Source organism: Eulemur rufifrons, chromosome 21 (genome assembly GCF_041146395.1).
Source record: "Eulemur rufifrons isolate Redbay chromosome 21, OSU_ERuf_1, whole genome shotgun sequence".
NCBI lineage: Eukaryota > Metazoa > Chordata > Mammalia > Primates > Lemuridae > Eulemur > Eulemur rufifrons.
Genome location: NC_091003.1, coordinates 9,146,460 through 9,171,433, shown reverse-complemented (window position 1 = coordinate 9,171,433; position 24,974 = coordinate 9,146,460). Strand labels below are relative to the sequence as shown.

Here is a 24,974-nt window from a genome sequence, read left to right as displayed (position 1 = left end):
GAGGTTGCTGTGAGCTATGATGGTGCCATTGCACTGTAGCTGACATGACAGAGTGAGACCCTGTCTCAAAAATAAACAAAACAAACAGAAACAAAAAACAACAATAAAAACACAAAACAGTATGGATGAGGAGGAGGAAAATGAGGATGGTGACAATGATGATGAAAAACCAGAGAGAGACGCATGGGCTTTTCAACTTTCACTTTAATTCTCTTGTTCCCTTGCTTCTTCAGTGATGCTCTTAAGCTGCAGAGGAAAATAGTTTATCTTCTCATCACAAAGACTTTAGAGATTGCTGCTGTATGGATACTAACCATGTACCTTTGACCGACTGTTCCTTTGACTGATCCATTGCTGAGCTCAGTGAAAATCACCCGATGTTGTTTGGTTCTAACATTTCCTCCTCTTTGTCTCTATAACCCTGTACCGATTGGGAAGTCACTTCACCCTTCCGTGCCCACGTTTTGACACGTGTCCAATGGGCTAAGGAACACTGTATTTCAGGCACTAAAAGAGATGTTCGTGATTGATGGCAGGGATGATGTTTCAGGCTCCTTGGAGAGAAACAAGCTGTGAGGGGCAAGTGGTTATTGGGATAATATTGCTTTCCCACTTCTGTGAGTGTTAGTAATCAAAAGCAGAATTTGGCCTTTCCAGAGAGTAATTTTGCAATTTGGCAGCACTAGAGCAGAGAATTCCACGGAGTCCATTGATACATTCTCTCGTAAATTCTCTCAGCCAACATTTTTTAGGGGTTATTTTCTTTAATTAAAAAAAAATAACCATCCTCATTAAAAATATAAAACCAAAAGAGATTTTTTCCCCCCTTCCTATTGGCACTCTGACAGCTCAGTACTTGAATTAAGCAGACCTAAATAGAATTGCCAGCAAGATTTGACAACTTTTATAATGTTTTATTATTATATAATTTTTCTTCTTCTTCTTCTTCTTTTTTTTTTTTTCCATTACGTAGCTTGAACCACAAAGCGAGAGCTATAAAGCTAATTTCATTCCTTTCAGCCTCCTGGCCCCAGGGGAAGATTCTGACTGCTGTGGCTACTTAGGGTGGCTCCAGTTTGGTTCTGAGGTGGTGCACGCCACAAGAAAGCTGGGCTAGGACAGCCCTGGGTGCTATGAGGGTGTCTGCAGCTTCATGGAAACTTGGCAGACATTCCTTGTCCCCTGCTTGGCCACTGTGTTGTGCTTTCCCATGACAAACAAAAACAAAGGCACGGGGTGGGTGGGGCTGTTCACACCCCTGAGGGATATAAGAAGTGGGAAGGGAGTCTTGGACCCCAAACTCTGGCTCCCCTAAAAGCATATTGTATTTTAAAAATTGAAAGAAGTAATTAGGAAAGAGTATAGAAGTAATTAGGAGATGATTGGGTTTGAATTCTGGTTGTGTCTCTTTCTAGTTCTGTGACCTTGGGCAAGTTGCTTCATCTCCCTGAACTTCAGTTTCCTAATCTGTAAAATGGGAACAAAACCCATCCCTACCTCATAGAGTCACAGAAAGGATAAAATGGGCTAAGGCAGCATTTTTCAAAATGTGTTACACGTAACTCTTTGCGCCTGCGATGATTTCAGGTGTGCTCTTTCATTTAACAGTTAAGTGTTTATGTTAATCGTATTGAAGGAACTATAATTAGTACCACAAACTCATAATTTTGCAGATATTATCACTTATAGTAAGGCTAAACTTATTTGGGTAAAAGGTTAATTTAAAAAAAATGTAATAGGCTAAAGAGTAGTTGGTTATGGGTAATGGCAAAAATATCAGCAGACTGAAGTTTGGGATTTACTGGTACATATTCCTTCCAGGAAAGGGGATCTTAAGCTTTTTAATGCCACAGGCCTCTCTGGGAGTGCGTTGAAGCCTATGGATCACTTATCAGAATAATATGATTAAATCCATGAAGTAAAATACATAGACTACAGGGGTGGGAAGAGTAGGGGGATGAAAAATGACTTAATGGGGATAGTGTATATTATTTGGGTGATGGATACACTAAAAGCCCAGACTTCACCGCTACACAATATATCCGTGGAAGAAAATTGTACTTGTACCCGTTAAATTTACAAACACACACACACACACAAACAAGCAGATGGAGGATTCTGAAGTGTAGCCAGGGTGGAGAACATTGGGATCTTGTTAAATGTAGATGATGATCCAGTAGATCTGGGTGGGACTGAGCTTCTGCATTTCTCAAAGGATTCCAGGAACCGTCCACACTGCCAGGCACAGGCCACACTTTGAGTAGTCAGATCATTTTTCCTCCTTCACATCTTTTTCCTTTTCTTTTCGTTTCTTTTCCCCCTCTTTTTTGGAGACAGAGTCTCACTCTGTCACCTGCGCTAGAGTGCAGTGGCATCATCATAGCTCAAACCCCTGGGCTCAAGTGATCCTCCTGCCTCAGCCTTCTGAGTAGCTGGAACTACAGGTGTGCACCACCACACCCAGCTAGTTTTTCTATTTTTTTGTAGAGATGGGGGTCTCACTCAGGCTGGTCTTGAACTTCTGACCTCAAGTGATCCTTCCTCCTCGCCCTCCCAAAGTGCTGGGATCACAAGCATGAGCCACCACACCTGGCCCCATATCCGTTTTCTACTGCCACCTTCATTGGGAAACCATCTTCACTTCTTAAAAATGAAACTCTTTTATATTTAAGAAACCAGAGGCAAATATCTCCTGGAGTTGGCCTATAATTTCTTTGACTTTAATAAATTACAAATGGCTTAACAGAAATACAATGGACTGAATTCTGACCTTCAGGGAGTTCAAAATTAAGCATAATAGTATAAGAAATAACATTCTCCAAATTCAGAGAACTTGGGGTCAGTGAGCAAATAGGGTGATGGGAGTGTTTCAAAGTGTGGATTCTGCAGTCAAACTAATCTGGGTTCAGATTCCAGCTCTGTTACTCTCCAATGTGTCCCCTAATATCTCTAAGATTCAGTTTTCTAATGTGTTAAATGGAAGTGATCATAATATTTGTTTTATTTATTTAGTCAGTAAATATATCCAAAATGTACTTGATGCCAGGTACTATTCAGAGGAAAGCAGGGTAGCCAAGACTTATAATACCTTTGTAATAATAAAAAGGATACTGCCTGGAAATTGCTTATCCTAGGGAATAACATGTCAGGGCCCCACAAAAGAAATACGTAAGTTACAAAGGAAGCCAATTATATTGAAACAGAGTTATATTTTGATATTTAATTTAAAGGACCATATAGCAATATAAGCACTTTATAAATGCCCTGTCCCCAGCCCAAATGTTGGGTGTGGGATGTCAGGAGTCAGACTCGTCTCCTCCTATGTCCTTGGATGTCTCTCTCTGTTGTCCCTTTTGTCTTTAAGCTGCCCATTCTCAACCCCTCTGCAACACCTGCCTCCAATCCATTCCCCACCCACCTCGATTCCTTTGGGGTTCCTGGTGCTGCATAGCACCCCTTCCCTTCTTCCCAGGAGAGGTTTCTAGTGAAGCTTCTGTGTCCTTCTGAGGGAAAAAATGGGGATGCCTGGTACGAAAGCTGAAGGTCAGGGAATCATGAGAGTGCAAGGGACCAGGCTTTGAGCCCGTTTGAAGATGCTGTCCATGGGCTGTTGAGTGTTTCGTACGCCTGCATCGACACTGAGGCTCGGAAGGGTCACGTCTCAGATGTGCACACAGCCTGGAAGTGACGGAGATGGGGCTTGAGTTTGGAGCTGCCTGATCTTCCGTCTCAGGCTTTGGCTTTTATCTTTTTTGTCCTTGTTCTTCCTTCTTTTTCCTTCCCTCTATCTCTTGCCCTCTCCTTTCTCCCTCCCTCTGTTCTCTTCCCCCAAAGTAATAAAAATAATAATGGTGGTCACTGTTTGTTGAGCACTTACTATGTGCCATGTACCTTTCTAAGTCTTTTCCGTGGATTGACTCATTTCTTCTTTCAAAGACCATTTAAACTGGAGACCTTTATGACCTCTGTTTTAGAGGGGAAACCCAAGCCATGGAGAAGTTAAGTGCATCAGTGGCCACAAGGACAGCAGCTCAGGAGGAAATTCTAATACACAAGTAGCAATCCATCCAGATTCGAGTAACCTAGGGTCACACTTGACTATCCTAGATGCTTAGCTACCATTTTTTTTTTTTTTTACTAACTTTGGGCAAAGACCTCAGCCCTGTTTTAAAGATAGACACCCAGAAGTTAATTATGCATAACTGCTCAGCACATGTAGCTTTTACATCAGGGAACCCAAAGACAGATAAACTAGGTTGAGATATTTCAAAATACCATGTTTGTTTATTGATCATTAAGAGGGGTTCTTAACTGGGGGAGCTCATTTATCTTTTTGCATATGTATAGAACTATCAGCAAATCTTTTTAAAAATTTTTATTTAATTTTTAAGTGGAGACTGAGGTCTCATTCTTGCTCAGGCTGGTCTCGAACTCCTGACCTCAAGCAATCCTCCCGCCTTGGCCTCCCAGAGTGCTGGGATTACAGGACTATCAGTAAATCTACTCATAAGTATATAAAAGTATGTATACTTATGGTATATAAGGCATGAAAAGTTAGTGTCCAAATATATGTCCCTGGAATATGATGGACATAAATGCAGCTGGATCCTTCGCTTGGCAAAGTTCTAGCGGATTCTCAGACGCTTGGTTCGGCAACTCAGGGAGTCTGTATCGGGGCATTGATAAATGCTGCTTTTCATCTTCTCTCTTCCAGTAAAGAATATCCCGTGGTTCCCAGGAGCACAGTGAGGCAGAAAGTGGCCTCCAGCCATAGTCCTTTCAGCAGCGAGTCTCGAGCTCTCTCAGCCTCATCCAACTTGGGGTCCCAGTACCAGTGTGAGAATGGCGTCTCCGGCCCCTCCCAGGACCTTCTACCCCCACCCAACCCGTACCCGCTGCCCCAGGAGCACGGCCAAATTTACCATTGCACCAAGAGGAAAGGTGAGTGCGAGAGGCCTGGACTGATTCCCCCTTCCTCTTCCTGCCTGTTCTGGGTGGAGGGGGGAAGCGTATACATTCATTTATTCAATGACATTTATTTATTTAAAAATGTAAACCACACAAAAATACATAGAGATTGTAAGAAATTCAAACCATACAGGTAAAACTAAAGGTTCCCTTGACTTGTCTCCCCCACCTCCAGCCCTTTCCTTGGAGAAAACTTATTTGAAGTGTCCATACCTATTGTGTTCACTTACACATGCTTGCACGCACACACACACATACAGAAATAGATTTTTTTTTTTTTTTTTTACTTTTAACATAGATGAAATCCCACTGTACGGATTTTGCAGCTCACTTTTTTTCCCCTTTAAACTGTAGAATGTGTTTTAGATATCTTTTCATGAACCTAGACGGCCTCATTTTTTTTTAACTGCTAAAGAGGGAGAATTGATTGCAAAGGATAAAAGGGAGTTTATTTGGCCACCCCCACGAGTAGGCAGGGAGGTTGGTCACTGGTTGTATTACAAGCCATGAGGTAGGGAACCTCCTTGTAGCTGTAAATGTCTCTTTGGTATATGTGCCAGGGTTTCTCTCCCAGGTGGCTTCTGAGCACTTTTTTCTTTTCCAGATCAAAACCAGTAACCACACACAACTGATTTTCCTCCTTCTCATCCTCTCTATAAATCTACAAAGCTAGTGTCTGATGACTTTTTTCCTAAGTCATCTGAGCCCAAAGGGGCTATGCTAAAAAAGGAGATTTCTGGTGGTGTTTTTTGCGAGCCAGAATTGAAGTGGCTGGCACAGGTGGTGTGGACGAGCTCAGCTCACTGCAACAATTGCTTGGCGTGAGCTGCAGGTGGCGTGGTGGGGACAGTGCAGGGAGTGGGGATAGAGAGACGTGGGTTCAAATTCCGACTCAGCTGCCTGCTTCTTCTGTGACCTCACTTCGCACAGGTGTCTTAGCCCCTCTAAGCCTCAGTTTCCCACTTTGTAAATGGCAATAAGTTTCCTAGAGCATCTGATACTTGGTAAGCACCCAGTAGGTGATAGCTATGATGGGATAAGTGGTAGATATTGTTCCAGAAGGCAGGAAAGAGCCAGGAGGAAGCGAAGAGAAGGTCAGAGGTCGAGAAGATGACTGCAGAAGGGGCAGTGTAGTCTAGAGCTCCCACCTGTGGGCCACAGAATCAATCAGGATGAAGTTCACCTTTGCCATTTTCAAATGTTTTTGAGTAGGAACAAGTTACTTAACCTTTCTAAGCCTCATTAAAAAAAAAAAACAACCATAAATTTGGGCTCATGGTAGGAATTGCCTCCTATACTTGATGCAAAGATGAAAAAAAAAAAATGCATGCCGTGTGTTGGCTCAGGGCTGATTAAGTAAGGAGTAGCTGTTTTGCTCTAAAAGGCCTGAATCTTAGCCTGTTGTATGTCACAGCCTCAGGAGCCAACACAACGCCTTTGGAAGTCCAGTGCCCAATGCCTGGATCTTTAGAAAAAACAGCTCACCCACAAGAACCAATGGAAATGGATTGGATGCTCTGGAAGCTTTTTCTGGAGCTGGAGTTACATGAGGAAAGTCATAGTTTGACTATTTGACAATTCCCGATGCTGCGTTTTGCGTCGGTCTGAGCACGGGACCGGGAAGCCGAGCTGGGTGAAGCCTGACTTCTGGGCTTACCTGAAGCCCATCCAAACTGCTTGGATCTCGAAGGTCTGAACAATATCTCCCCAACAGACCCCCTGGCCCGACTCCCAGCACGTCCACTGCTGGCTGGGCTGGAGACCAGATGCCTGCAAACATGTCTGCCCTCGTTAGGCACGAGCAGGAGGTTAAGGATGTCCCACGCAACACAAGTCCTTGCACGGAGATATGTTTTACATTCTATTTAAGGATACCCTTTCTAGCTAGGCCCCACCCAGACCAAGCCTTTTCAACACTATTCAGCAGGTGCTAATATTCATCCACGTTACCAATGGAGCAAGTGAGGCTCAGAAAGATTTAAAAAATGTGCTGGAGGTTCTTGAAGGTGGAATTTGAACCCAAGCCCAGCCTGGTCTGTACACTCTACACCTGTGCCCTTAACCACCACTCTATACTGTCTCTGTTACCCTGCTTATCAGCTACAACCTCCAAATTTCATCTTCCACTAGAAAGCTGCTTTTGAAACTGGGTCCAACGTGCTGATTAAGAGCTCACCAGGTTTGAATTAGAGAGCTCCGTCGATGAAATTAATGCCAGATCAAAAGAAAGGGATGAAGAAGTTGAAAAGAATCAAGGTGCTTTTTCGGTTCAGTATTTACAGCAGCATGCTTTATAAATGCATTCCCGGAGGATGTAGCGGGAAGGCTTTGAATGGAAGGTTCATGAACCTCTGAGACGATGCGAGCCATTGACTTTCACGGGGCATGCAGGATTCTCAGGTGAACTTAAATGCAACTCGCGGCAGCTGCTCGGGGAGATGGAATTGGTGGCCAGTTCATTGCAGAAATAATCACAGAGGCTGACAGCTTGCAGGTGTGTGGACCATGGGCACGTGGCTTCACCGTTCTGGGCTTCATCTGTCTTTTGTGCAAAAGGTGGGGTAGCCACAGGGATGTGACGTGACGAAATGAGGTCATCTGTGGAAAGTAGTACCTGGCACCTGTGAGTGCTCAAGGCATGTTTGCTAGCCACCATCCTGCCCTTGTGAAGCCCATGCTGTCACAAGCAGGTACAACATCATACGTGTCAATATATAATTGTTTAATTAAAAATGTGATCGAATGCTATCAAGGAGATAGGCGAAGTGCTAATGGATCTCCAACTGGAGTGTCAGTCCGGGGTGGGAGATCCGGGAAGAATTGGAGCTGAGATCGGAGAGTGAGTGCTGAGTAGGAGAAGGGGAGGTGCGGGGGCGTCCAGGCATAGACCAAAGAGCATGCATGAAGCCCCCCACCCCGGGTGCAGGGAAGCCTGCCCTCTCTGGGAAGTGAACAGAAGCCTGGTACCCTGGTGCCCAGAGCAAGGGCACGGTGGTGGGCAATGAGTGCCAGCGAGAAAGGCAGGATCCAGCATGGTGCCAGCCCTTAGAAACCATTTTAATGAAGGACCTCGGCTTTTACCCTAATAACAGTGGGTGGCCATGGCAGGGATTTAAGCTCATGAGTGACATGATTAAGTCTTCTTCTTTTTTTTTTTTAATCTTCACGATAAAAACTCTTAACAAAATAGGCATAGATGGGACATACCTTAAAATGATTAAGGCCATATACGATAAACCCACAGCTAATATCATACTGAATGGGGAAAAATTGAAACCATTCCCACGTAGAAATGAAACCAGACAAGGTTGCCCACTATCTCTGATTAAGTCTTTTGTTTTGAAGCAGTCCTTTGCTGTGATAGGAGGGGACTGGGTTAGACACCAGAGACCTGTTAAGAGGCCACTGTGGTGTCGGAGGCATGAGACCGTGGTTCAGACCCGGGTGTGGGTGGGACCAGGCGTTAGTGACTGATTGGAGATTACAAGGTGGAATATTACCCCTTTTCCACGGATTCGGAACCTGAGGTTTGGGGAGATTAAGGAACTTGTCCAAAGTCACTCAGCTAGTGAGTGGCCTGGCCTGAAATTCACGTCGAGGTCTGTGGAGTCGGGGTGCATGGGGTGTGCACCCTGGAAAAGACCTTTCACCCTTCCAGAAACCTCTGCCCTTCTCACCTCCCTCCATCCCTGAAAGGGAGCTCTCTGTGACAGGGAACATTCCAGCCAAGCTCTGTCTGTCCTGCCTGGGAGACAACAAATAGCAATTCATCATCAGCCTCCACACTGTAGAGTGATAAGGAATCAGCCAAGGTTTCCTTCCAGTTTGGGATTCCCATTAAGTGATAACTCCATGGGTGGTTTTCCCCCGGCCCCCGCCTGCCCCACTATCTAACTTCCCCTCATTGTCTGTCTCCTTTCCAGCGAGCCCAGGAGTCAGGCCCAGTGAGATGTCAAAGGGCCAGGAGGGCCAGAGGGCTCCCTTGTGTTTGGAACCGGCTGTCTCCAAACTATCTCTCCCGATGGATTGAGCCAAAAAAGCTGGGATGGTCTTTTATCAATGCCACTCAATCAAATCCAGGACCCTGGGGCCTGGGAGAGAACTTGTCTGTCTTTCCACCCCCCGCCCTGGCTCTCACCCCCACCCCCGTTAGAAGTGAAAAGCAACCCAAATAAAGATTTTAGCAAAGCTGTGCGCTGAACTGGACATTCAAAGAAAAGCCAGAGATCAAGAGGGGAAGGGGAATTAGGTATTGTAAAGGGCTTTGAGGGTGCACTTTCTCAGTGCTGCATGTTTTTAAAAGCAATTCCACATCATTTCCTTCACTGCATCCCCACGGCTGGGGAGATGCTGCCCAGCCCCCCTTTTCAGAGGGCAAATGGAGGACTGAGAGACGGGGTTAGATTCTAAGGTTATGTGGCTGATGAGTGGCAGATCTGGGATGGAGTCATCAAATAAATATGTATTTATTAAGCACCTAATGTGTACTGGGCACTGTGCTCGGTGCTTGGGATAAGCAGAGGACAAGGTGGAAAAGGCCCCCACTTTTATGAAACTTGTATTCTCATGGGGGAGACAGATAATAAGGCAGGGCATATATTTAATGATTTCAGGTAGTGGCTAGGTGATATCTGAACCTGAGTGTTTTGGTTTCTATTGAGGATGTTCCCACAATACCATTCCAGTCCTCCCCACTTTATGCTAAGAGCTAAGAGCATGAGGGTACCAAAAATTCCATCGATCCATCCATTTATCCATCCAACCACCCACTTATTCACCCACTCACTCATCCACCCACCCACATATCCATCCACTCACCCAGCCACTTACTCATCTACCCACCCATCCACCTGCCCACCCATCCATCCACCCATCAACATACCTATCCACTCACACACTCACTCATCCACCCAACCACCCGTCTATTCATCCATCCACCCACCCATTCACCCATCCATCTATAAGTGTCAAAGGCCACCTTTCATTTTAGCTGAGCACATGGGGTTGCATGAAAATGGGCAGCTTGGGGCAAGCCTGCAAGGACAAGCACTGTTCTGTGAATCAGAAGGCCTGAACTATTACACCATGGGCCTCTGCCCTCCCCCTCCCCCCAACTTGCTGAAGGTTACTCACCTGGAAAGTGGCCATCACCACTCTGAGTTTTGGGGTCTCTGTCTGTGAAGACTCAACACAGTCTTTCACCTGAATGAACTGACTAGGCAAGGGAAATGACCCATTTGGGAATTGTGACAATGATTATGTGGTTACTGATCTGAAAGCAGCTCTGTGAGCTTTCCAGGTCTGGAATCCACTCAAATACCTTCAAGTATTGGATGACGTCAGAGAGCCATCTGTCCAGTCTCCCAAGAAAGAAAAGAGGGAAGAGAGCAGACCTGGGTTATTTGGACAGATAAGATTTGAGCACTTACTTAATGTGCAAGGAAGTTAGAAACTAGACTGCACTTAGTATTATCTCAATTAAATTTCACAAAGAGTTTAAGTATTATCCCCATTTGCAGTGAAGAACGGAGATTGGAATGGTCCAATGACTCGCCCACGGTCACAAAGCCAATGGCATCAGAGCCATAACCCTGCACTTCCATATCTGTGCTCTGGATTCGTAACAAAGTCACTTTATCCAGAATCAGAATCATCTGTAGAAACTCAAAGGACCAGGGGTTTGCATAGTGCTATGCCACGATAGCTGGTTAGAATCAGGAAGTACTTTACTGTCATCCAAGAGACTCGGGTGCGTTCAGGAGCTTTGCAATATAACTAAACTCTCTGAAGCTGAGTTGTGGACTCATCTCATCAGAAGACTTCATATTTGACCACAGCCCATTCCCCAGTCATGCAAACTAAACACGGTTTGGCTGGAGAGAGGTCTTTGCTGTGGAGCAGTTATCAGGCTCCCAATAAAAAGAAAGAGACCAAGCCATAACCAAAATAAACACAGAGATTACATCCAGAGCATTTATCATAACTGACCTGAAATTTGGATCCTTGCTTTGGAATTTCTTTACAATGTGATGAGGGCTGCAAGGAATTTGAGAATGCTCAGGACCCGCTTTCATCAATAAGCCAACATCGAGTTTTTCTTAGGGCCCTGCATCAGATCTTTGGGGTATTAAAAACTGGAATGTATAATTTTACGATTTTCCAAAATGTGTTCCGGCCTTTTTCTTATTATTCTTCGTTTTTTTTACTTGTAACAAATCTGGAAGGCGATCAGAAACTCGAGCATGGTTAGTTTGCCTTGCTTTTTTTTCTCTTGCCAAGGGTACCCTGCAGCTGTACTTTCTATTATTGAAAAGGGGAACGCCCTGGTTAAATGGAAAACCCAAAGGTTATGATTCCAGCGACAAAGGAAATACTCAAATTTATGAATCCGGGGGGTGGAAGGAAAAGTGGAAGAGAAGGAATCAAGGGAGGAGGTGGTGAGGACAAAAACAAGTAGAGTGCAGCAATGTCTTCAAGACTCCAAAAAGAAAACAAAAACCCACGCAGTTGAAAGGTGAAAAATGTGGCTGCTCACTCATCTGGATGTCTTCAAACATCTGGATGGTTGGCATGATGCAGATAGAACACCTGGAAGAGCGTGTTTTTAAATTTTTTTTTTTTTTTGGTACAAATTTTTGGGCATCCTATGGGTCCCAGATGTGTCCCAGAAGGACTGTAGCTAAAAATAAATTTGCTTGCTGTTAAGTAGGTACAACCCTAGCATAGATTTGTTTTGTTGATGGAGACTTTGGACTTACCTACAGGTGTCACTTGGAGAATGATGCACATAGAGGTGTTTGGTGGGAGCCAAACCCAAGCTACTCTGTTGGGGTTGGGGAGCTGTTTTACAAACCAGTCGAAAGCCAAAGGATTTACTGTTGAGTGAATGACTTACTTAAAGCCTTGTATCTGAGAACCACCTCTAGGTCACAGAGTGCCAGCCTCCCTCATTTACTGCCCAACGTAGGATGGAATGGGAGTGAGGATGTGCACTGGGGACAGGGTCACCTCTCCCTTGTTTGCCACTCCATCTCCAGCACCTGGCACTGTATCTAGCACCTGGCAGGGGCTCCGTAAACATCTGCTGGATGACTGGGTGAGTGGCACTGGATGTTAGAAGTATGGAGAGCTGGAAGTAAGGTGTGATAGGCAAAGTAAGTTAGATCTGGCTTTGATTCCAGCCTCTGTTCCTTCCTAGCCATGTGACCCCAGGCAAGTCACTTCTCTGAGCTTTCATTTCTGCCTCTGTGAAACGGGAATGACAGCAGACACCTTGAGGAGTTACTATGAAATTGGAGTAAGGTCACTTAGTAAGGGCTCAATACATAAGAGCTGTTATTATTTTCTCTCATTATTGAGTTTAGCATCCTGCCTTCTGGGCATTGACATCACAGTGAGTTGCACGGATGCTCCAATGTTTCATTTTTCTTCACACGCCCCAAAGACAGATATAATTTTTTTTTAATATTTATTGATTATAAAGAAATGGGAAGATGAGGAAAGAAGATTCCCAGTTTGGAGGGGAAAATTCCATCTAAGGAATGAATCTGTGTTAGATTTTCACCTTGGTAGATATCTCCAAGTATTATTTCTCATGAAGGAAACAGCTCAGAGGTATGTCTGCCATGTAACTGATGGGTGGTATTACCCTTGCCACAAGAGCAGCTCTCGATGTTGGATATCAGGAGATTTCCATGCTTTATCTTATTTAATTCTTAGCCACTCAGAGAGGTAGACTCTGATTCGAGAAGATGAAGATGAGTCTCTAAGGGTAGATGTCTTGGTAGTACCACCCAGACTTTACATAGAAGAGCCAGATTCAAACCCAAACATGTCCACGCTTCTTGATCTGGGGTCTGGGTTTTAGGGAGTCCTTGAAACCCCTGAAATTGTGTGCAAAACTTTGTGTTACATATGTAATTTTCAAACCATTGTATTTCCGTGTATTTTTCTAGGAAGTAGCCCAGTACATTTGTTAGTTTTCAGAGGTGCTGATGACCCTAAAATGGTTAAGGGAGACCCTCTTTCAGAGATAGAACTATCTCTGCCGCCATACACTAGGGTTTAAGTAGTGCACAGAAGAGGGAAGTGACCTCATCAGGGAAACAGCAACACATTAATTTGTACCGACTCAGCAAATATTAACTTGCATGTGCTTACGTAAGGTATCAGGAAAGGATTTGGGGATTCAATCAAGCTCCCATCCATTTGTCCATTTGTCCACCCACCCATCCGTCCATCAATTGCACAAATATTTATTGCTTATCTTCTCCATGTAGCGTGACATTGAAAAGCAAGGACTTTGTAGTCAGACTACCTGGATTCTAATCTTGGCTCCACTGTTTATCAGTCATGTAAGGCAAGTTTCTTAACCTCTCTTTTTTTTTTTTTTTTTTCTCATCTATAAGATGAGAACAGTAGTAAACCCACCTTGTAGGCTTGTCGTGAGGATTGAATGTGTTACCTTATGCAGAGTGCTCAGAGCCGTGCTAGGCAGGCTGGACACTCTATGTGTTTGTTTTTACTGTTATTGTTGATAATACTGTTATTATTAGTAGTAGGTTTATAGCACGTTCTGGATATATATTGATGGATAAGACAGACAATATCCTGTCTCCATGGAATTTACATGGTGGGGAGGAGGAAAGATAATAATCATTGCTATTTATTGAGTGTTTCCTTGTACCAGGCTCTAAACTAAGTGCTTAGTGTTTATTTTCCCATTCAATTCTCCACCCTGCTCTTTGTAGGAAGTGCGTGTTGTTACCCTTTTCATTTTTACAGGTGAAGAAACTGAGCTCAGAAAGGTCAAGCTTAGAACTCCACAGCCCATGGTCTTAACGACCACTGTCTGCCCCCTTTTCTTCTCAGCGCGGAGGTTGGGCTAACAATCTCTCAGGCTTCATTCTCCAGTTCTTTGGCCAAACGGCTGTCTCTGCTTTTAGCTGTCAGGTGGCTGGTCCTGGCCTCATTGGTCTCTCTCCTCCTGTCTTCCCAGATGAAGAATGTTCCACCACAGACCATGCCTATAAGAAGCCCTACATGGAGACGTCGCCCAGTGACGAGGATTCCTTCTACCGCTCCAGCTACCCCCAGCAGCAGGGCCTGAGCGCCTCCTACAGGACAGAGTCGGCACAGCGGCAGGCCTGCATGTACGCTAGTTCTGCGCCCCCCAGCGAGCCGGTGCCCAGCCTGGAGGACATCAGCTGCAACACGTGGCCCAGCATGCCTTCCTACAGCAACTGCACGGTCACCACCGTGCAGCCCATGGACAGGCTACCCTACCAGCACTTCTCTGCTCACTTCACCTCGGGGCCCCTGGTTCCCCGGCTGGCTGGCATGGCCAACCACGGCTCCCCACAGCTCGGAGAGGGGATGTTCCAGCATCAGACCTCCGTGGCCCACCAGCCTGTGGTCAGGCAGTGTGGGCCTCAGACTGGCCTCCAGTCCCCCGGCACCCTTCAGCCCCCTGAATTCCTCTACTCTCACGGCGTGCCCAGGACCCTGTCCCCACACCAATACCACTCTGTGCACGGAGTTGGCATGGTGCCAGAGTGGAGTGAGAATAGCTAAAGGGACGCCTGCTTCACAAGAGACATTTGCTAGAGAGAGAGGAGAGAGAGAGAGAGAAGGAGAGAGACAGTAGAAAAGAGAACCCCACGGACAAGATTTTTCATTTCACCCAAGGTTCACTTCTGCACTCGAGGCTGCAGGACGCTGATCTAATCAGTACCTTGAAACCACAATTCAAAAAATGTGACTTTGTCATTTCGTCTCAAAACTTAAACAAACAAACATACAAAAAGAGTCCCACTCCCCACGACCACCACCCTCATCAACCAGCTACATCCACACCACCTCCAGATGTCCTCCCCCATTCCTTCTTTTGGGCTCTAGAAAGTCTTGCCTCATTGAGTGTTTTATCCTAGCGTGTAGTTGGAGTCTTTCCCTGTCTTGGTGTTAATGTTGACGTTGTTATATAATAAATAATAATATATTTTTTTCTTTCCATTTTCTTAACGGGACCCAGTCCCTTATTAGGGGGGAAGTCCGAGGCAAGTATGCTTCAAAATATGTACTTGCAGGATTCCCCTCCAATAAACCATCCCTCAAACCTAAATTCACCACCCTCCCCTTGACTAAGAAAAGTACCTACCTCTGCCATGTGATGTTTCTGAAAAGCCTCCCTGAGTCCCAATTTTCTTTGATGTTTGTCCTGCCTACCCCGGCATCACGGCACCTGGTTTTGCCTCTACTTACCGACGGAGTCAGAATAGTGTCGACCCCATCTGGCACCATATCTCATTCCGCCCTACCGTCTTCCCAGCTCCACGTCTTTCCAGCTGTCTGTCGCTAAAACGTGGCCTATAGTCTCCTGTCCGGAAAGCTTGCTTTGAAAAACTTAAAAAGCCCTGGTTTACATTCGGGCAGAACTGTGATAAGCAGGGTACGAGCTCTATGCTGACAAGAGTTGCGGGAAAAAAAAAAAAAAAAAAAAAAAGCCAAAATAAATATTCTTCCTGATAAAAAAAAAAAAAACCAAAAGAACAAAGCCAGCCCCAAGCTTCCAAACCTCCATCGCCAACGACCCAATGGGATGCCAAGCAAAATCCACAATTTTCAAAGAAGAGGCAAGACGTGCTCACTGATTATTTCTCTGCATAGAGATCATGCCAACACCAAATGCCGACACAAAACTGTGTTTATTAAAAGCAGAAAAACAGTATTAAAAAAAAAAGTGTGTAAGTAAAGTGTTATGGTAGGGTTCTTCAGATGTAATATTTTACTGGTACTATTTATTTATAAATAGGAATTCTAATTAAGTAATAACATGGAATGAAACCCAGCATGGGAGCTGGCCAAGAGCTTTTAATTTTATTGGTACTCAAAACCAAGTTTGTGATTTTTTTTTTCTTTCGAATGTGCTTTGCTTTTTTGATTAAAAAGATTTTTTTTTAAAAAAACAGACCCTAATAAAGAGAACAGGGTAAGATGTGAGGCTGAGTATGTCCAAGTACGTGAGAGAGTGTGAGTATGTTTGTACGTGAGTGTCCTTAAGTGATTATGTCTTTTTATGTTGCTAAGGGGGGGAGGGTGAGAATTAAGTACTCGTGCCTTATATTTTTGTGCCAATTAATGCCTAATAAATACCATGTGCTTAAAAAAGTACAAGGGACTTGAACACCCATTTTTTTTTTCTGTTCTTTCTACTAACCGAATGGAGGAAACATTAGGTGAAGGAAACAGAAAGGAGTGGTCTTGCATGTGAATTTCTTATCCCATCTGCCTTCTGCTAAGCTCAGGGATAGTTAGGATCCACTGTACTTGAGTGTGATGAAGCTGAATCTATTTATCCACTGGAATGAAGTTCTTTGTTTTAATTGCATTTGTGCTGGCATTGGAAAACAAAATTATTTAAGAGTCCACGCTGATCTAAAAATGGTATGTAAAAATGGTCTTACTATATATAGCACCTAATGCTTGGTTTTTCTGAAGGATCTTTTTCTCTGAATGAATTGTTGGAATCAGGTGTTTTGGGACTACCAATGCAAACAACTTTATGGACCATTAGTGGTCCAGATATTTATTTAACAGTTGTGAATTTAGGATTTGTGAGTTTATCCTCCCTAAACGCATATAGGACAGAACAAAGCAGCAAATTGGTATTCAATTAGTGCTACACATTTCTTTTCTGGTTTTATGATTTTGGTGCCACACCCCTCAAATTATCACGAGCCATCAAGTATGTCACAACCACTTGAAGTAGGAACAATTGCCTTGTTGATTACAAATTATTCACTTAATCATGTCCCCCTGGGAACTTTCCTAGGCAAAGAACCCCTGAGAAGTGTGAATTAATTATAAAGAAATGACAATTCAGCTTCTTGCAAGTGCAGTGGAAAAACTAGGTCAATGGGTTTTCTGTTCCCCAAGGGACTGAATTAGTAAAGTTTCACTGAACAGGTTCTGACTGTACTCTACACAGATATTTTTTCTGATGAGTTCAATTTTTTTTTTTTTAAAGTTGCCTTTGAAGAAATTACCTTGGAAACTAATTTAACCAACTATACAAGACAGTCGGTCAGTCTTATTCTTTCAGAAAAACATCATCCAAATACCAAATGAACACCCCCGCCCCCACTACTCAAACAGTTGCCATCACTGGAAAATCATTAAAATTATGACCACAGTAATTTTCATAAATCAGACAAGGGACATTGTCATTTTATAACAGATACAGATTAACCTCTTTGGGTTCCAAACAATGGTTACAATGGCTCTTTTTACTGAATTGGTAGCATTAAGGATGTAATATCCAAATGTCCATGTAGTTTTATCACCGTGTTGATGTTGAGAGGCACAACACAGATTGTTATACTCCTATAATATATGTAGTGGATGCTTCCTCTGGACTGGACATGGCGTCAGTAATGGGCACACGGCAGGGAACAAGGTGCTGGGGCTGTGTCCTCCTGGAACTTATGGTTTAGTGAGATAAACAGCCCTAGGGCGATTGTGTCATTGATGGATGACAATTGGTGGGAAGAACTACACAGGCAGTGTGCTCAATGTCATAAAGGGATAAGACCAGGGCTCCTCACCTGGTCTGGGGCAGGTGACTTTTGAGCATAGTCCTAACAATATATAGGAATTAGTCAAGCAAAAAGTTGAGAGGAAAAGCACTCCAGGCAGACAGAACAGCTTGTGCAATGGTCCTGAGACAGAAATTGGGATGGAGGAATGAGATGCAGGTTCATACTTGGGTAATAATCACCTAGTCCACATTCACTCATTTATTCTGCAACATGTATGAAGATCCTACCATGTGTGGGTCTACCTACTACTAATTGTGTTCGGTTCTTTTCCAGTTAATTCCCACATTGGCACAGGACAGAATCTGGATGTGTGGCCTGGTAGACTTCTTTGTATCTGGGAGAGGAGCATTAATAGCATCCTCCTGACTTCTTGGTCCACTCAAATGTGGGACTCAAAGTCAGGTGAAAGAAGAAACGCCAGGGCTTTCAAGAGGGTCAGCTCATTAGTATTCTTGAGCACAGAGAAGTTGGGAATTCCCCCCAGATCACACAGCTGGTGTGTGGCAGAGCTCAGCATGGAACCTAAGTGAGTCCAAGCCTTAGCTTCCCCCTTTATTAAAAGGAGATATTCTACCTGCTTGAAAGGACTGTTGTGAGTCTAAGTGAAATAATATCTCTAGAAATGTCCAGTAAAGTATTTCACATAGAAGATAATAAATGCTTGAAAAGAAAGACTTTAATCAATGAAATGCAAGTTAAATATATATTTTTAGTCATTTTAAAGTAATTATACCTATTGCTAATGAGAAAATAGAAAATCTCTTAAAACTGTTCTGTGCAGTTTTATCGCAGTGTAGGTTTGTGTATCTACGACCACAGTCAAAATAGAGAACATTTCCATCCCCACAAAGATCTCTCATGTTGCCTTTTCATAACCACATCTATCCCCTCTACACTGTTCCCAACCCTGGAAAACCACTAATCTTCTCCCCATTGCTATAACTTTATCCTTTCAAGAATGTTGTATAAATAGAGTCACACAGTATATAATCTTTTGAGGACTGGCTTTTTTCAATCCACACAATTCCCTTAAGATTGATCCAAGGTGTTGAGTGTATCAATAGTTCCTTTTTTTTTTTTCTAATTGCCAAGTAGTATTTCTTGGTATAAATGTACCGGCATTTGTTCAACTGTTTATTTATTGAAGGACATCTGGTTTGTTACCAATTTTAGCTATGAACATTTGTGTATAGGCTTTTGGGTGTGCATATGTTTTCTCTCTCTGGGATAAATGCCCAAAAGTGCAATTGCTGGGTTGTATGGTAATTGCATATTTAGTGGGGTTTTTTTTTTGGAATTTGCCAAGTTGTCTTCCAGAGTGGCTGTACCATTTTATTTTACATTTTCAACAGCTATGTAGGAGAAATCTGGTTTCTCCTTGTCCCCACCAGCATTTCTTGTTGTCACTATTTTTAAAACTTTCAGCTCTTGTGATACATATGGAATAATAGTGTTCTCCTTTGCAGAGGGAAATGCTTCTCAGGAGTGGGCTGATGAAGACATAGTCACAATTTGTGCCACAATGAGAGCTGCATAGCCTCAGTGGCATATGTCGAGGAACATTTATTTTTGCTCATTAGCCTTCGAGTCCACTGAGTGGTTCTGTTGACCTGTGCTAAGTACAGCTGGTCTTGGCGGGACTCATGTGCCCATGATCAGCTAATGGATCGGCTGGGGGCTGGCATAGGATGCCCTGGGGTGGATGACTCAGTTCTGTGCCTACAACTTCTCATCCTTCATGGGCCTGTGCACTGCACTTGCATTCGAAGCCAGAATGTGTGTGGTGTGTACGTAAGTCATATAGACCTTTTCCGTAAGTAGCTGTATCTGATAGGATTCCACCCATAAGCAACCGTAAGAGATATATAAGTCTATATTAAGGGATTTATTGCAAGGAATTTATGCAATTGTGGGGGCTGGTAAGTAAGTCTGAAATCCACAGGACAAGCCATTGCAGTGTATTAGTCAGCTCAGGCTGCTATGACAGAATGCCATGGACTGGGGGCCTTAAATAACAGAAGTTTATCTTCTCACCTTTCTAAGTCAGATCTTAAGTCTAAGATCAAGGTGCTGTCAGGGGTGGTTTCTGGTGAGACTTGTCTTCCTGGCTTATAGATGGCCTCTTCTCTGTGTGCACACGGGGAATGACAGAGAGAGAGAGCATGTGAAAGATCGATCGCTGGTGTCTTTCCCTTTTTCTTTCCTTCTTATAAGGACACCAGACCTATTGGATTAGGGACCCACCCTTATGACCTCACTTAACCTTAATTACCTTTTTAAGGCCCAATCTCCAAATACACTCACATTAAGGGTGGGGGCTTCAACATATGAATGAGGTTGGACGTTGGAGGCCCCTGAAAATATCAGATATTAATATTCTACAGACTTGAGAAAAGGAGAAACTGAGGCCTGAGTATTTCCAAAGTGGAGTCAGTGACTTGCTCAGGGCCATCGAGCTGTTTAGTGCTGTATTTGTTCTGGAATCCCTGTGTGATGGCTTTTGGGTGTCTTGTGACCTCCCTGCATCCATTCCTCCTTTGGGAGATGGCGCCCCATTTTTCTGGAGGGCATTTATCTCTCTCTCATCGTGTCTGATCTTGATGGTACAGCAGAAACTGTCAGGGCCTAGTCCCTTCTCCTGGCCCATCCCTCAGGTCACCTGCAGCCTTGGTGAACAGTCCCCACATAGGCCAGTGACTTCCTACCTCCAGCACCTGTGCTTCTCTGCTTGCTGTCTTTCTCTGGCCACAGGTGTGTGCTTAGCCTGGGTGTGGGTCAGGCTGCAAGGGTCAGGGAATTAAAGTCTCCTAGACAGTCCCCAAGCAATGAGGGATGGGAGTTGGTATGTAGACCCCTGAGCCTCCTGTCTCCTTGGTGGGACAATTTGGAGCATGTTCCACATCTTTTAGAGGGTCCCCAGCAGGATCACGCCCCAGGTGCCCACAGAGCTTACCTGCTCATTAACACATTCATACATCAACACACCAGCTTCCTTCCTTTCTTCACTTCATTTCCTACTCCCCCCACCCCCCAAATAAACCACCACATCTAAAGCCTTGTGTCAGGATTTGCTTTGAGGAAACCCAAACTCAGAGACTAAAGCTGTTAATCAAAGAGCTTTCTTCCCCTTAGACAAGGGAGTGGGAGTACTTGACCCACGAAGGGCTTGTTGACTTTTTCTCCCAGAGACAGACTTTTGAGTGGAGAAATAAACCTACCAAACCTGCTGATGCTCATTCAGTCTAGTCTCTGACAAAATTCTTTTTTTAGTTTCTTCCACCTAGGTCCCCAAGATGATCCCTTTATTATAATATAATTATGGTTCTCTAATCTTCCCTTCCCTTCCCTTCCACGAGTTCCCTTTCAAAGCTGCCATCCACAATTGTATAGGTGGTGCACTAGGGTGTGCCATGCGCATTGATAGTCTATCTGAATGGTGCTTCTTGGAGTTGTGCAGTGCACAACTTGCCCAAATGTTCATGGTGTCCTGTGCCATTATACTTTCCGCACATTCTTTTCTTTCAGGTTGTACTACAGCTGATAAAAACTTTGATAAAGAAATAACTGTGAGATCTTCTGTCCCAGCCCTCTGCCTTTAGGCAAAGGAATCTCTAAGCCATGGGCAAGAGACAGTTGCAAGGTAGTTGAATACTACTGAAACACAATTTAGGTTAAAGTTGGCCCCTAAACCAAGACTTCAAAGGAGAAAAAAACTGCTATCATAAGGGAAACTTGGGGCAGAAGATTTGACTTCATTTTTTCAATACGGATTGTATTACAGGGTTGAGACTTATTTTCTTGTTACTTTCATATACTTGAACCCACCAGCCAGAACCCCAGTTATCACCAGTGGTCTCCCCCAGCTCTATCCGCTACCTGCCCCCTTTCCCTGGAGAAAGATACAATTGATGGGAGAGAAAGAGAGTGAGATAAAGGAACCCAAGAAAAGCTTTTACACTGCTCTAATTTCTGAAACATAAAAGCTATTCTTTTAGAGTGAGTCCATTTTTCCCCCCCGGTAGAATTATGGATAGAGAAATTCCTAGGAAAATAATTTGTCAAGTCCCGACTGATCAAAGATACATATGAAAGGACCCCACTTTTTTTTTTCCTTCCCCGGGAAAAAAGCAGCCCCCATCTAAGCTCAGAATGAATTGGCAATTCATTTACTGACCGACTGTCAGATAAAGTAGCACAATCCCCACCACATCTTTAACAGGGACGGGACCAGAAGGAAGCAATTCTGTGCCCACCGAGTGTACAAGCTGGGGGTATGTTAGTGATTAAGGGATCCTGGCCCGGGGGAGGCAGAGAGATATGACTCAGATTCGCCAATGCACCATAAATCTCCCTCTTTTATTCAAAATGTGTGTTTTATAGTCGTTTCCTGGCCAATTGCTCCCTTGAATAAATATATAACATATCTGGACTTAGCTTTTAGGCCCAGAGCTGGGGTATGTCTTGAGGGCCAAGTATTCTTGATATTTCCAAGAGCTAGAAAAGAACAAATAATGAGGCTCTCTTTTCTTCCTGACTCACCAGCCACAGCCTACATCAAAAATAAAAATAGAAGTCGGTGCTAATTGGGCCAAGAGAGATAAAGCAACACCTAGGCCCTTTGGAGCTAATTTCTCGTGTTCTGCAAACGAGCTGCCATTCCCACCTGCTCACCCGACACCCCTCAGCTGGGCACACACCAATGAGGCTGCAACCACGGAACATCGCTGACCGCATTTGGTTAGATCCACCAACTCAGACATTTGGCCGAGAGATCTTGGCTCTGCAGATCAAAGGTTTACAAAAATAGTTTTTAAGATTTCCATTTGTTCTTGCAACACCAAACCCCCAATTTCCATCCCCTCACATTAAGGCTGTCACTTTGAGAGGGGAGGAAGGGAAAAGACCAATGACTTCATTCACTCTTCTTCTCCCTCTTGACATCAACTGCGTTGATGGGTCTTTGGGGCTCAAGACCTAGAACGCTTCCCAAGCCCTGTTTATTGAGGGCTGAGAATGTGCTAAACATTTTATATGATTATCATGCATAGGCCCCGCATTTGCCTTTGAGCTCTTTAGAAGTCAAAGCAAAAAGGGAGACCTACTCAGTCAAAAGGATTCCCAATATAGTCCTGTGCAGTGAGCAGGAAATACTCTTATACCCATTTCACAGGTGAGGAAATAGAGTCTCAGAGGGTTGTCACTTACCAAAGCTTTCATTCCTGGAATAGACAGACACTTTCACTTTCTTCATTCACAACACTAGGCACATTTTTGTCGTGTCCCCGATTACAAAGCCAAAATGACAAGGGTCCCTGCCCTCAAGTTCCCAATCCAGTGTGACACCGAATGTCCTGTGCTTAGATTCCTGAGATTTAGCTCAGCGCCCGGCAGGAAGTGGGGGCTCAGAAACATTCTGCCAACTTTCCATCAGCCTGGCTGATCTAAGTGGGAGAGAATGTGAATTTTGATATATAAGCAGAGGTCATTGAATTCTCTCTTATTTCCCAGAGAATGTTGCATTTAAGAACACTCAGTGATCAGGGGAGATATTTGGGGTTGGAGAGGGCTCAACGCTGTGTAGCTGCCATATTACAACATCATGCCAGATTCTTAGTGTGGGGTGAGCCTCAAAGGACAGGCATTGGGGTGCATGGGGTGGCTACCTGGGCAGAGCTAAATCAGACTGCCTGGCATCGAACCCCACCTCCGACACTTCTCCGCGATGCCAGATTGGGCAAATTTCCTCAACTTCCTGTGCTCCGGTTTCTTCACGTGCAAAATGGTGATAAGACGTTGTGAATTAAATGAGTAAAGATGCCAGGAGAGAATTATTTGCACAGTACCAAGCACATTATAAACATGACATGGGTCGCAGTTATTGGCTACTTCCTGCCTGTTTCCATAAAGGATCTGAGGTTGTTTGCAAAAATATATGCAATCCACAAAGACAACGATTGACAAAATGATAAAGCCAAGAGTCATAATCAATGAGTTTCATTCAGTCCTGTGTGACACTGAGGCTGGGTCATAAAAGGTGGTACAACTTCTGCCTAACTCTGCCCCTTGGAATACTCACTTTTGAAGTCTAGCTGCCTTGCTAGGATTAAGCCCAAACTAGCCACAGGGAGAGGCCACAGGAGAGACTCACATGGACAGGAGGTGACACCTCCTACCTCAAGCCAGCACCCACCACCAGCCATGTGAGGGAAGAGTCTCCTGATCCTTCCACTCCCAGCTGTCAGCATCCCGGCAGAGAGACAATGTGTCCCTGCTGTGCCCTGTCCAGATCCCTGACCCCAGAAGCCTAATAAATAGTTGTTTCACACCAATGACTTTTAGGGTATTTTGCTTCTTAGTCTTTGGAGCTAGAACATCCTGTGTAGTTAATAGTAAGATATTTGGCTCTGAGCTTCCTAGCAGCCAAAACAAGGAGAGAATTACAGTCAGCTTCGAGAGTCTGCAAGTTCGCAAATTAGAAATAAATGGAGGTGTTTGCTAAAAGCCAGGAGGGAGGCCAGGCGTGGTAGGCTCATGCCTGTAATCCTAGTGCTCTTGGGAGGCAGAGGTGGGAGGATCGTTTGAGCTCGGGAGTTTGAGACCAACCTGAGCAAGAGTGAGACCCCGTCTCTACTAAAAATAGAAAATTTAGCTGGGTGTGGTGGCACATGCCTGTAGTCTCAGCTACTGGGGAGGCTGAGGCAGGAGGATCGCTTGAGCCCAGGAGTTTGAGGTTGCAGTGAGCTAGGCTGACGCCACTACACTCTACCTGGGGTGACAGAGTGAGTCTCTCTCTGTCTCAAAAAACAAACAAAACACCAGGAGGGAGTTCTCCCTGGGGTTGCTGTAAAGATGATGCAGTGCTGTGTAAGTTTTTGGTGATGTCTCTTCACGATACCAGCATGGGAAACTAAACCCACTGGCAAGCACAGTAAGACTGTTTCTCCTGGGTTTCCTTGACGTCCTCCAAAATTCCAGGTCACAATTTGGCAAAATAAAATGTTCCAGAGGCCAAAATGATAAGGCCTGGTTCCCAGGGTTTCTGCAGGCCTCGCTTTAATCTAGGGAGACGTTTTATAGCAACTGCTAAGCAATGGAGGCTGGGCCTTCAGCGCCACTACCCAGAGGAGAGCCTGGCACAAAAGTGAAATGTTTTATTTGCAATATTCGTGAAGTGAATAAAGAATCAATGGCTGTACTCTGTCACAGGGACAGACGTAGGGTCCACTGCGATGGGATTTGACAGTGGGGGAGAGACTGGGCCCGACTCTGAGCACAGTACGGGCAAGAGGGAGTTGATAGCCACGGAGCAGGTGGGGGCAGTGGATGGAAAATTACTAACAGGAAACATCAGGGATCGGGGGATTCTGGATAAAGCCACCAAACAGGATTCTTGCTGAAGACATGCCAGGT

General features: G+C 44.4%; 1 protein-coding gene across 1 annotated transcript in view; it reads left to right on the top strand.

Annotated features, from left to right (window-relative positions):
- The window catches only part of TBX5 (T-box transcription factor 5), a 43,393-nt gene extending 28,852 nt beyond the window's left edge, over window positions 1-14,541 (top strand). Inside the window, exons 7-8 of the mRNA XM_069497258.1 lie at window positions 4,715-4,941; window positions 13,967-14,541. Coding sequence (XP_069353359.1) covers window positions 4,715-4,941; window positions 13,967-14,541 — 802 coding nt within the window. The remainder of the gene's footprint in view (window positions 1-4,714; window positions 4,942-13,966) is intronic.
- The last annotated feature ends 10,433 nt before the right edge of the window (window positions 14,542-24,974 follow it).